Source organism: Eretmochelys imbricata, chromosome 6, assembly GCF_965152235.1.
Source record: "Eretmochelys imbricata isolate rEreImb1 chromosome 6, rEreImb1.hap1, whole genome shotgun sequence".
In the NCBI taxonomy this organism is placed as follows: domain Eukaryota; kingdom Metazoa; phylum Chordata; order Testudines; family Cheloniidae; genus Eretmochelys; species Eretmochelys imbricata.
This window is the reverse complement of record NC_135577.1, coordinates 127,318,617-127,332,473: the sequence shown is the minus strand read 5'-3', so window position 1 is coordinate 127,332,473 and position 13,857 is coordinate 127,318,617. Positions and strand designations below refer to the sequence as shown.

General features: G+C 46.8%; 1 protein-coding gene across 1 annotated transcript in view; it reads right to left on the bottom strand.

Moving 5' to 3' along the window:
* CDKL1 (cyclin dependent kinase like 1) overlaps nucleotides 1–13,857 on the bottom strand; it is a 33,592-nt gene that overhangs the window by 5,312 nt on the left and 14,423 nt on the right. The window contains exons 3-6 of the mRNA XM_077819677.1: nucleotides 8,860–8,932; nucleotides 7,376–7,466; nucleotides 5,956–6,156; nucleotides 1,941–2,023 (exon numbers count right to left, since the gene is read on the bottom strand). Of these exons, the coding sequence (XP_077675803.1) occupies nucleotides 1,941–2,023; nucleotides 5,956–6,156; nucleotides 7,376–7,466; nucleotides 8,860–8,932 (448 nt within the window). The remainder of the gene's footprint in view (nucleotides 1–1,940; nucleotides 2,024–5,955; nucleotides 6,157–7,375; nucleotides 7,467–8,859; nucleotides 8,933–13,857) is intronic.

The window sequence follows — 13,857 nt, the reverse complement described above, 5'->3', positions numbered from 1 at the left end:
AAGGAGTTGGGGGGGGTCACAAGGTTATTGTGGGGGGGGCGTTGCGGTATTGCTACCCTTGCTTCTGGCTGCTGGGGGCGGTGGCGCTGCCTTCAGAGCTGGGCAGCTGGAGAGCGGCAGCTGCTGGCCCTGGGAGCCCAGCTCTGAAGGCAGAGCCGCGGCCAGCAGCAGCGCAGAAGTTAGGATGGCCGGATAGGATATCGCCACCCTTACTTCTGCCCTGCTGCCTGCAGAGCTGGGCCCTTAGTCAGCAGCCGCCGCTCTCCGGCTGCCCATCCCGGAAGGGAGACCAGATTTCACGGTCTGTAATGCATTTTTCATGGCCAGGAATTTGGTAGGGCCCTACATATGATGCATTCATCATCTCTTTTCACTTCCAACTCAGCCTATTTCACAATCAACGGCATTTTAAAGATACTTGAGTACACAGTTACCGAATAAACACACACTGATTGAATAACGATTTGCTTATTGTTTTGTTCTGTTTGCTCCTGGCACCCACATTTTTCTGCAGTCATGGCTCATGATGATCTGAATCCAGTATATCCAGTGTTAGATAAACTGAAAGGAATTTTATAGAGGATTAAAGACAAGGAACAACAAAATAACAAAAGTCTCTGAGGATTAAACCACGAGAAAATATTAAAGTAATTACACATGTATTGATCATATAACAATAACTAAGATGGAATAAGAACCATCTGCAAGTATCAGATGCAAGTAAACACCAAGAAGAGGAATTGTTTAGAAGTCTGAGTGAATCAGATTAGGGGTGAGAGGATAAAAATGATCAAAGGAAAGTTTAAACCGATCAGATTGGAAAACCAACCAAACAAGACATGACTGAGCTAAAGTCACCTAAAAAACAGTCTCCCAGTGGATATGGCAAGAGCCCTCTTTGGGTCACTGAACACTGGACTGGACAGACTTTCAAGTACATACTGCAGGGAACAATCCCAAACAAGCAGAGGGACAAGCAGAGCTGGTAACAAGGGGCTTTTCCATCTCTGGTTTCTGTTGGCCTGACCCTACAAAGTAGAGTTCTGCAACCCAACCCAACCCAACCCAAATCTGATGGGACCCCACTGCAAACACCAGGTTGTGGTCGGGTTGGGTCAGAAAACAACCTGACCCTCTCGGGCTCAGGCTGGGTCGGGTTCCCTCCCCCTGCCTGTGGGGTCGGCACAGCAGCGGCCGTGTGTCCTGCTCCTGCCGGCCGCCGCCACCTCGCCATGCAGCACACCCTGCAGGGTGAGCATGCCAAGGAGTCGGGGCACCTCTTGCTCGGCAATGCACACACAGTGCAGCAGAGGGCAGCAGCTGGCAGGAGCGGGGCACGCAGCTGGGGGTGCTGCCAACCCCATGGGCAGAAGGTGGCAGCAACACTGACTCAAGTTTGGGGGAAGAACCAGACCTGGGTCAGAAAACGACTTGGCCCTCTTGGGCCCACATTGGGTGGGTTTGGGTCCAGTCGGGTTTAAAAATTAAGCCCACGCAGACCTCTCCTACAAAGACTCATGCTCATGAGTTGAATGGCACTACTCACATGCTTAAAGTGAAGCACGTGTTTCAGTTTTTGCAGGATCGGGGCCTACGACGTGTCCGCGTTTGGCGTTTGCTGTGTCCAATAGCAATGACGGCCTCAGTGTAGCACTTTTCATGCGGAATACCGACGGGTCAGGATCAATGGCTTTTAGCTGTGCCACAGGCCATCAGTTCCTTCCATCAGGTCATTAATCCCTAGGAAATGCCTTGAATCTCAATCAGTTATCGCTTAATTGTAGCCCTGCACGCAGCTCTGTGAACAACAACCTAACTACACACCCCAGGAGAGTCAAAGCAAGAACACTTCTTTATCCAGAACACAACCATCTCATTTGCATAGCATACAAATTGCTAATTAGTGTTGGACTCAAGTTAAGTGTGTAGGGCACTCTCACCTTGTTCTCTGGATCTGGAATTCGCACCCCACTGAAGAACTGATTAGTGCTGAATACTTGCTGATGCCTGGGAATAAGATCCCCTTTAATCAAAAATAAAAAGCCAAGTCAGGTGAATTAGATATTTTACTAGCCCACATTTTCCAAGCTTACCCTGTAGCAAGGCTGAAACTACACTCGAGAAGATTTTTAAATAGATATCCTGGCATCAAGAGAACGAATACAACATTCACTTACAAAAACTAATCATTCATCTTGACCTCACTGATTAAAAGTCTTGATCACTTTTAAAACTATCACTATGTTGCAATGAATTGGCTAGTTCATGCTACTTTACTAGATGGAATCAGAACTGCTCAACTGTGTGTCATTGGCCTTATACCGATAATAGCTAATGGAGAGTCTTTTGTAGCAGGAGTGATAGAAGCCTGTGCTTTTGGAGCAGGCGAGCCAACCTTCAATCTCCACTGCTACCACCAGGGTCTGAATTTCCACGCTTTGTGCGTAGTGACAATCAAGCCATGGTTGCCTTGGGGATTTATTTTTCAATATTAATGCCTGGTTAATTTTTTTCCTTCGCTGTTTGGCAGTTTACATCACGCTGGCAAATTGTGAGTCCCACAGCCTAAAAGACACTTCACTATAGCAGCAAGGAGCATATCGTGCAAGGGCAAAGGCGTGCCCATAAATAAAGCATCTGTACTGGTATCACGGCCTGGCAGTACTCTAAAGGGCAAGTCTTTGGTTGGTTGACCATAAACAGAGATGCGTGTCCACGTGCGAGAGCTAGAGGGTGCTGCATGAACAGCTGTGAGATCAGGCTGCAGGACTCAAAGCCAAGCCGTGCTGTCCTGATGTGTACGGGGTACTCTAACACAAGGCAACACTGGAGATGCTGCGTATACATTTATTAAGAAAACAAATCAACCAGTAACTCCCCTGCTCAAACCTAAGAAGATGGAACAGTCCCCTGCTGTAATGAATGACTGGCAAGAGCTACTGTTTGTTTTGGGCTTTCCTGCATCGTTGGCGTAAGACGTGCTTTGTTCACAATGGGGGCTAGACAGGTTATGCCAGCCCAGCGCTCAGATGAATGCTGTGTTTCAACACTTTCAAAGACAGGGGCTTTGCTCATGCTGTTCGTGACAATGGGCCCTTCCTTTATGAACACTGGAAGGGGGACAGGCTAGGGAAGATGGTCACTCTCTTATTAAAATGTGATTTTATATTTATAACCTTCCTTTTGGATAGCCCTGAACAGACAATCATTGGGCAAGAATGGGCTGAAATGCAGTAACAGGCATATGTTAGCGCCATGCTCTCCCCAAGAGGGTTTCATAAGCCCTGTCTGCAGCCCCTCTACTTATGAAAGAGCAGCTGGGATTGATCTAGCTGTTAAAATCGAACCACTAACCCAGGGTTAACATAGTAATGAAACCACCGTAAGAACATAGCTTTGATCAAGTAGCTCTCCAAGGCAAATCATTCCTTAACCTGCCTTCTTTCCACAGCCTGGATCAAAAGGAAATCTTTCTGAGCCGAAAGCCCATTCTTACAAGAAATTGTAACTTTCCTAAAGCTTAAGAGGGAGCATTCCAGAAACTGTAGCAATCAAATCATGACTATGATTGGTTTTACCTATATTGGATAACATGTATTTTATCTATTAAAAGGACTAATGGACTTTTACATGATTTTCTAAGTTACTCAGTAAGAAAATATGAATCTTGATCTATCCAAGAATCACATATGAAAAAGCAGGTTTGTTTTTTCCTGGAGCTGAGAATCCACTCCATATATTACACACCAATGTGAAACAAAAGCAGTAAGAGCTGGTTAATTCCCACCTAAAACTTTTAGGTGTCCCTAATGACACACATGAATACTGATCTATTAAAATCCCAAATTCTAAATCCCAACCAGACTAATGATGCCTTTGTCGCTAAGTAATCGACAGCTGCGAGAATCACAATCATTCACTGTTTGCAGTGTCTTCCTCTGGATATTCTGACCCTTTTACAAAATACATTTTACTGAGACTTCTCCCTAACTGTAATTAGCCAAGTCCAATTAGTCCTTACACAGAGGCACGGAGATGCCACAACTGCTGGGAAATAGTATGGCTGTTTCAAATCTTCATGCAGTCCAGACGGGATGATGAAAACAGGGGAGAGATTCACATTTTCCGGAGAGTTTGAGGCGCAGAAGGAATACGTTGTTGTTTTTTTTAATAAATTTTAAAAGGCTTCTATAAAAAAAGCTTTCCCTGGATAAAAACAAAGAATCGAAAGGATGGCAAAGGCTACAGCTACTGCAGCTCAAGGGGAGAGCAGGGGTGTCCAGGGAACAGACACCAAAATAACTATAAAAAGAACAGGAGGACTTGTGGCACCTTAGAGACTAACAAATTTATTTGAGCATAAGCTTCTGTGAGCTAACTGTAGCTCACGAAAGCTTATGCTCAAATAAATTTGTTAGTCTCTAAGGTGCCACAAGTCCTCCTTTTCTTTTTGCGAATACAGACTAACACGGCTGCTACTCTGAAACCTGTCAAAATAACTATGGCTCACATCAAACTGCAGCAACACCTATCAAAGGAAATCCTCCCAGTGGACTCTCAATCAGGTCCACGGTGCTCCGATGCCATGGTGATGGGCTTACAAATCTACATGGACTAGAACACAGGGAGTCTCATCCAGGGCCCTGGGAAGACCAGACACAGTGGCATGAGGCCTGTTCTAAACCTGGGGGAATGGCAGTGGGAGGGCTCCTTGGAGAGGAGAGAGGGAGATAAGGCCTTAAGCAAATAATTCACAACAAATAATCTGCCTCATTTCACCTCTTTATTCCTGTTCAGGAACAGATGGCAAAATTCTCAGCTCTACTCGTTCCAAGTCAGGCCCAGGTTTTGCCCGAAAATACGGTTCTGCCGATGGCTAGTAAGCGCTCCCTGGAGTCTGCAGCACTAGTCATTTACACAAATCACACGCTACTGTTTCTGTCCCCAAAACTGGGCCACGTAGCTAACTGAACCTCGCCCTCTAAGGGGCAGATCCTGCAGCAGGCTCCATGCAGGCAAACCCCTGTGCCCATGTGGGGCCAGCTGCTGGTTTGGGGGCCTGACATACTGTGTGCTCGGAGCATACAGCTGAACTTAAAATTCACTGTCGGTGAGTATTTGCTTCGGGAAAGTTTGATCTCTTGAGAATGACTGGGAGGTAAATATGAAAGACTCACAAATGCAATGGAATCAGAATTGGCTATCTTCCGGTTATTCCACTATTCACGTAGCTCATTAAAAACCACCACCACCTCCGTATCCCTAGTCCATGGAAGTGTCCTAGAATGACTTAACAAGTGGGTGACCAACTTAAATCCTGGAGAAAGACTGCAGGAGCCCCTGGGCAGCACCTGCGACCTCGAGTGTATGTTCTTGCAAACACATGCATGGGGACAGGGCCCGTTCCCCAAGAAATGCTGGGTAAACCTAACTGCCACCGAAGTCAACAAGAATACAAGGGACCCTAGTAACATTCTTCTTCTTCGGAGGTTCACCCGTGCTCCCATTCACTCCAGGGGGAGTTGTGGGGGTCAGGCCCATCGTGACCAAGACAAAGTTAGACAGCTGAAAAGTTATTTACTTTCTCTTTATTTGCATACGCATTGCTGCAGTTCAGTTGGGATTCTAAAGTGCAATTTGCTGCTAAGCTCAGGACTGCTAAGTGTGTTTCCACAGTGATCATTGTGCTGTGCTCCGACATACCGTTTCCTGCTGTGACTCAAAACAGACCAGTGACCATTGCATGAGTGTGAAATAAAGCAACACACCTGGAGGAGGACTTTGATCTGCGCTCTGAACTGATAATCGGAGGCTTTCCTAAGATACAAGTGTTGGCTGGATTCTGATTTGCATAATAATCAGGTTTGTCCGGTACTTGCACTCTTTCCATTATTGGTTAAACAGGATGATTAGAGAGGAACATGGCTGAAACCTCACTGCACGGGGACAACTTACCCAAGGTTCTCCTTATTAGGTACAGCTGGTCCACATCTGATTTTCCAGGCCACAAGGGGACACCTGACAACAACTCTGCAAAGACGCAGCCTATTGCCCAGACATCCACGGGAGGGCCATATTGAGTATCTCCTACAAGTAACTCAGGAGAACGGTACCATCTGGTAGCCACGTAGTCTGTGTAATAATCACTAGGTCCAGCTAGATTGTGGCCAGGAAGGATAGAAATAAATAGAAATCTGGGATCAGAATTATTAAAGGAAAGGTAATGAGCATGTTGCTTATCATCTCTCTCAGACACTGCTACAGTAATGGTCCTGAAGGTCATCCTTGCAGCACCGCATGGTAGAAACCAACATGGGCTACTGCACTTATTCAGAACCCAACTTTGCAATGCTCATGACCCAGTGCAATCAAAACAATATTTTCCTGAAATCAGGCTACGCACCACTCCTCCGAGAGGGCGCTGCCAGTTCTCAGCTCTCAAACCCCAGGTCGCTTGTCTGGAGAAACAGGCAAACCGAAAGGTCACAAGATTATTATTATTATTATGGGACAAGCGAAGCTGCCATTCCCAGGGCGAGGTCCTTTTGCAAACCGAGCCCCTCCTGCGATAACAAGACTCTGCCTTAAGTGGAGGTTCTCTGTGGAACCAAACAACACCGCAAGAGGGTTTTCATGTGTGTGTGGGTATCCCAAAGACAAAGTGCGCCTGTCACAAGGCGGCACTGGCCCTTCAAGAGGAAAAAGGCTCGTGCCCTTGCGACTCATCAGCTGACCCCAGCTGGGCTCCAAAGAGAACACCTGGCCCCAGGCAAGAGGTCCCTGAAGGAAGTCAGGAGGGGCAGGTGAGAGCTGCCTGAGGAGGACAGGAGACCCAGGAAGAAACTGTACCGGCTCTTCACGGCTGCTCCCGAGAGCCATTGGGAAGAGCCAAAAGTTGATGGCAGGGCCTGGCCAGAGCTGGGGATCCCCTGCTGTGTTGCAGGAGAGCTCGTGAGAAGGCTTGTGGGAAGAACCAGCCCGACTAGGAGAAGCTGAGGCGAAAACAAGAGGGCCGGTGCTGGAGGGTGGATACCAGGAATCAGGGCAGAGAGGCCTGGGTGAGTGTAGCCTTGTTTTGCTGGGGGAGGTTTGTGAAGAATTGCTTTTACTATGAGGGATTTGTGGACCTTGGAACTTTATATGAGTAAAACGGCTTGAATTTGCTGCATGAGAGAATATTCCTTTGCATGGGTTGTATAGAGGGGAAATGGAGGCAGGGAAACTGAGGCAAGTGCACTTGTGCCATAGCCTGCCACAAGAGGGCATTCCAGGCAGGACTGCCCTCAGACAGAGTCCTTAACAAAATGTAAATAGCAGGTCAAACACTTTGTGTTTTAAAAGCACATACTACATGGAAGAAGTTCACTGCACTTACTTAATATGCGAGCAAATCCAAAGTCACAAAGTTTAATGACAGCATGCTTAGTTATTAGGATGTTTTCTGGCTTCACATCCCGATGTATGCACTGGAAGCACAAACAAGTGAATCAGGAGCAAGTATCTAAATCTGGAACAGGTTAATTCTGCCACATTCCCATTGCTGAGCACTCCATCAGCTTTAACCCAACACGCATCGTTAACAGAAGATGATAAGATTCTTTAACTGGTAAAGCAGCATCCTGCTGGGTCCTACAATAACCTGGTCTTTCACTTCACACTTGGGATAAGATACTATGCACATCCACAATTTCAGCTGCATAGTTCTGCATTGCTAGACAACCCCCATGCGACTCAAGTGGCCCAGTGTGAAATAATGGAGCGGCATGATGGACATTCCCAGAGCTCTTCACATGTGCAAGGTTTACTGTGCAGACTAGCACCAAATACAATCCATCAATTTAATGGTGGAGGGATGAAAGGAATAGAGAGAAAAAGAGACAAAACAACAAATTCTGCAAGCCAACTAGGCAGGCTGCCAAGTTCCTGTGGCTCGGTCTTACACGGTTCTACTAGTGGAAACAAAATGTTTGTTCCAAAGAAGCCTCCCTCCCACCTCTTATATCAGCCCTCTGCAGATAAATAAAAACAAAGAAAATACCAGCTAAGCTCGCAGTAAGAAGCACCTCTGATAAGCAACTCTCTCACTGAACCAGGCTGAAAATGAGGAGCTAAAAGCATGCCTTAGGTTTCCTGTACAATTTTTATTCAGCCTAACACTACAATCCACCTCCCGAAAGCAGAGGTTAGCTGGTCCCTTAGCACAGATCTTAGCACGTGTAACTTTTGTAACTTTTCATTAGGGGCCTGATCCAACACCCACAAGAGTCAATAGAAAGACTTTCATTGAATCCAGTAGGTGCTGAATCAGGCCTTGAATGACTAGATATCAGGTCTGTTCTCTGCACGTGGCTGCGATTGGTGACAGTTCTCACAGAAGGACACACTGCTACAAGCTATTGTTTAGGTGGGAAGCTCACCTGAAGTTATTAGCATAAAATCATTCTGACAATGAACCTCAGGGATCTAAATAATGAATAAAATATTCCGGAGCTTGTGGCAACATCTATAAAAAGATGACAAAAATCTTGTTGATTCCCCTGCACAGAGTATACCAGACCTGGGAGATTGTAACAGAATCTGTACCTGCTTCAAAGCAACACTCTGATATACAGTGCTAGTGTTTATGGGACTTACATTTGCAAAAAGAAAAGGAGGAACTTGTGGAACCTTAGAGACTAACCAATTTATTTGAGCATGAGCTTTCGTGAGCTACAGCTCACTTCATCGGATGCATGAAGTGAGCTGTAGCTCACGAAAGCTCATGCTCAAATAAATTGGTTAGTCTCTAAGGTGCCACAGTACTCCTTTTCTTCTTGCGAATACAGACTAACACGGCTGCTACTCTGAAACGGGACTTACATTGTGTTTATGGCAAAAGTTTACAGCTTGGAGGGTCTGCCAAGTTATGCTCTTCACGAGATGCTCTGGGACCCTGTTTTAAAAAAGCACATAGAGAAAATTTATTTTTAAAATGACATTAGGAGAAAGGACTTAAACTTAAATGCCAGCAAAATTTAATGCCATCTACATCCAAAGCAGTCAGGAAGTACAGTTCCCCCAGCCCAACACTTTGGGACCATTTACACTACAGACTTCACGTAATAGAGACAAGTTACAAGAAATACAGATTTAATGCTCAGCCTAGCCACTCTATAAGTATGGGAACCCGGAGGAAAGTCCACCCACGTTACTGACAACTGAAGCTTTTTCTATCTGTTGCCAGTCTACTCTCCCCACATTTCTATGCTGCAGACAGAAACTCTTTATGGAGTTCTACAGAGACCCCTTTTGGCATGTAAACCTCTTTTATAACATGAGGTTACAAATACAGCTGTTAAGTCTATAACAGATTCAAGGTCTGTCCTGAGGGGCACTATGTACTTTCCAGCGCTATTCCAAGCGCTGAACAGATTCAGACGAGCGCTGAGGGGCCTTGTGATTTCAGTTTACAGTGACAAGACACAAAGATTTATACCAGCTGAGCCTGATCCAAGGTTTTTGTGCCATTCACATCTAGCCGACATCGCGTCTGCCCCCTGGCAACCAGACACTGATGCGGGCTGGTTACTGGCGCCTCCTGTCCTGTGGCTAGTCTCATCATTCACATGTCCTGCACCATTAACTCTTCTGACATCCTACGAACAATGCCAACGGCCAGTCTACAGTGGCTCTCCCCTGCCGGTGCCGGACACAGAGAGACAAATCACAACACGGAGGCCACCTCTGACTTGTGATACTGTCAGATCACTAGGTCACCCATGCCAAGAGAGTGAACGTTGAGCAAAGGAGAGAGGAAGGGTTTGCTCTGTTCTCTCCCATCTCTTTAACTTCAATGGCAAACGAACATTTTAGAGAGGGGACATTTTTGTTAAAGATTCAGCACCCGCCTCCCCACAGTTATGGGGCCGACAGTCCGTACACAGTTATGGGGCCGACAGTCCGCATCCAGACATTCATGAGGTCCCCCAGCCACACCAGGCAGGGCAGAGCTGACAGTCCTGAGGTTTCAAAGGCCCAACACAAACGTTTTATGCGTTTCAAGCCTTTTTCATCCATCCTAAAGAAGCCAGAAAAGAGGGGGGGACAGCCCCAATTTTGCACAAATCCTTTGCATGCCACCTTTATGGCTCTCCTGCCAATGCTGCTGTATCAGGGCTCGAGTCGTGCTCAGGAAACGGGCTCAGAATGACATGACAGAGTGCTGCCCTCCGACTGCAGTACGAGCGGACATCAGGTTAACATTTGGCAGTGTTATAATTAGCTAAAAACAGGGTTTGAATACGGAATGCCAGGCAGCTTTAACGAGAGGCAGTTCCACCAGCCCTGCCTGCAATGGGGCATTCAAGTGAGAGATGTTGTTGTTTAATTCTTGTTTCCTTCCGCATAAACCCTTCGCCATTACAAATAACCGTTCCCTTTATACTCCTGCTCTGGAGGACTGAAGCTTCAGCTCAGATTCCTGGAAACATCCATAAAAAGTATTTTCAAGTGAACAAACGCTAAGGAACTCAGCAGTGACAGATCATCTCATTTATTTCAGTGCTGGCTATTTTGAAAAGCATTACATTGTTCTGGATGATTCAGAGACTTTAAGGGCAGAAGGGACCAATAGATCATCTAGTCTGACCTCCTGGATACCACACAGCCCTTAAATGTCACCCCGTTACCCTGTGTATTGAGACCTCTCACTTGTGTTTGGCTAATGCAGGTCATCCAGAAAGGCATCAAGTCTTGACTTCAAGACACCAAGGGATGGAGAATCCACCACCTCCCTTGGTAGCTTGTTCCAGGGGTTAATCACCCTCATGGTTAAAAAGTTGTGCCTTATTTCAAATTTGAATTTGTCTGGATTTAAAGTCCAGCCACTGGTTCCTGTTCTGCCTTGCTCTGCTAGAATAAAGAGCCCTTTGGTACGTGGGATTTTCTCCCCATGAAGGTACGGATACTCTCTGATCAAGTCACCTCTCAATCTCCTTTTGGAAAACTAAACAGACTGGGCTCGCAGTCAGTCACTGCGAGGCATTTTCTCCCGCTTTCAAATAACGTCTGTGGCTCTTCTCGGCACCCTCTCCAATTTTTCAATATCCTTTCAAAAACGAGGACACGGTGTTTTAGTGTCACTCTCACCGATGCCACGTGCAGAGGTAACGTCCCCTCCCCTGCCCGACTCCCGTTTGTACACCCAAGGATCACATTAGCCCTTTTTGCCACATCACCACGCAGGGAGCTCACCAGGAGCTGCCCGTCTGCTATGCTCCCAAAATCCCTTCCAGAGTCATTGCTTTCCACGACAGTTCCCCACTTTGTAGGCAGGGCCCGAATTCTTTGTTCCTAGGTGTATAACCTGGCATCTGGCTGTATTAAAAAGCCCAGCTTACCAAGCAATCCAGACAACTCTGTGTAACTGCCCTGCCATTGCTTATTCTGCCAGTCTTTGTGTCACCTGCAAATTTCCATCAGCAGTGACTTTATATTTACTTGCTGAGCATTGATGAAAATGTTGAACAGGGTCAGGCCTAGAACCAATCCTTGTGGAACCCCACTAGGGACAGGCCATTTGATGGTAATTCACTATTGACAGCTACTTTTTGAGATACACCTTAATCCATTCTTCTTAGTGGATGCGCAATGTGTCTCAGGCCGCATGTGACCAGCATTCATAGAATAGAATCGAATCTCAGGGTTGGAAGGGACCTCAGGAGGTCATCTAGTCCAACCCCCTGCTCAAAGCAGGACCAACCCCCAATTTTTGCCCCCGATCCCTAAATGGCCCCCTCAAGGATTGAACTCACGACCCTGGGTTTAGCAGGCCAATGCTCAAACCACTGAGCTATCCCTCCCCCACTCATCACTGAACTGGGTCCGCTGGTTGGCTCATTAGCTTTCCCAGCCCGACCCGGGTACTGACGGGCAGTGTGACGTGAATGCTGATCCATGCCCCCTAATCTATTCAAAATATGAGCACTATCCAATATCAAAGCACATGTTAATCCATTTAACCTGTGCTTTATTGATGTTGGATAGTGCTAATTTTTTAATCAGAACAGTGTGTGGTCCTAAGTCAAGTCTATCACATATAGGTATTTACTTTTATCAGCCAAACCTGTAATCTCCTCAAAGAAGGAAATCAGGTTTGACAAGACCGATTTTCAATAAAGCCATGTTGACTGGCATTAATTATATTCCTAGCCCTTAGCCCTTCTCCAATGAGGATCTATGTACTGGTATTTATTTGTATTGCAGAATAGGTCCCAATCACAGACCAGGGCTCCATTGGCTAGGCCCTGAACGCACGGAGAACAGGTTCGATTATCGGAGCACATGGATGCTCCAGTCAGGCTCCAGGCTCCATCATGCTAAGTGCAGTACGAACACATACCTACGGTCTGTACAAACACAGCCCCCGTTCTCAGGAGAACTCTCCGTTCAGAGTAACAGAGACCAAGATTATTCTAAATAAAGCATCCGATCTATTTAGCCTACAATAAACTTATTAGTTCAAACTGGAGTTGTCTGGAAGGAAGAGACAGTGAAATCAGGGTCTTCCCTGATGGGGACAATGCATCCCCTTTCCTGACTCCAAGTTCACAGACTCTAGCTAGCGTGCTAGGGAAGCTGCTGCCTAGCTTACAAACCTTATCTCCCACCAGCATGTCCAATTCTGCTGAAGCCACGCACCCATGAGAACAACGGCTTTTGTTCCGCCAACCCCTCAATCAATTAGCTTCCTACCCAACCATTCATCTAACGTGAGGCCTGCAAAATGATTTATAAACTTATGCTGAGTATTTCCATAGCACCAAATCACCAGGAATAACTCCCGGTCATACATTTCAGTAGAGCATCGTTTATATGACGTCACAAACCAGACAGACACCAGAAAGGAGAATGTTTACTTTCCTCTGTACACACCGCTCCTGCTTTGTGCAGATGGCTGCTAGAAGGGAAGCGCTGAGAGCTCTCGGGGGCACGCACATAAACACAGCGACGCATGCATGGTACATGCCAGGGTAACTCTCTGCCAAAGCCACGCCCGATTCTGTTTGTTCGGCAAGCAAGCCAGACCGCAGAAAGCCATGAGTTCTGCCCGACCGATCATGCCCGTCACATTATTAATAACTGCTCATGGGTTGGGTAACTGGCCTTACAGGCTACAGATTGACCCGAGTCAACGTGCTCTGCTCAGTAGAACTGGGGGGTCCGGAGAAGAGACAATAGCAAAACCACTGTGAGTTCTCATAATCCTGTCTAAGCAATCAATAAGAGCCCAGCCGGGACAGGCTAGAGGGAGATTTTATTGGACCCAGCGAAAGTAAAGTTGAGCGCAATCACCTGGGCCTGAGATTATTTTAATCTCTAAACAGGAATTGGATGCTGGGTTTATCACAGGAGCTAGAGTGAATATAGTCCCGGACAGCAAAGCCCTCTAGACTCTCCATCAACCACAAACAGGCAGGCTGCCCTCCCCCTTAGCTCAAACCCAGACCCGGAGCATCCACCTTAGTGAGGGTGGGAGAGAGAATTTCAGCCTGATGCTCACTCCACATCAGACTGGCTGGCAAGCCAGGCCAGACTGGGTTATTATTTCTTCTCATCTAAACAGTGTGGCTGCAGGCCAAGTTCATCTCACGCCTGGGCACCTATCCCCTAAAGGGGGACACACAAAATAATACAGACGGGCGGCCGGAAAGGTAGGCTTTGCAGGGTGGCTGATTGACACCTGTCTGGTAGGAAGCCAACAGCCACTTCTTGAGCCACCCACAAGTTGATTTCATTGCTAATCACAAGCAATCATGGAGGTGGACATGGAAGGCGACTATTGCTGCCCCAAGTGAAAGCTGCAGGCTCTGGGCCTGG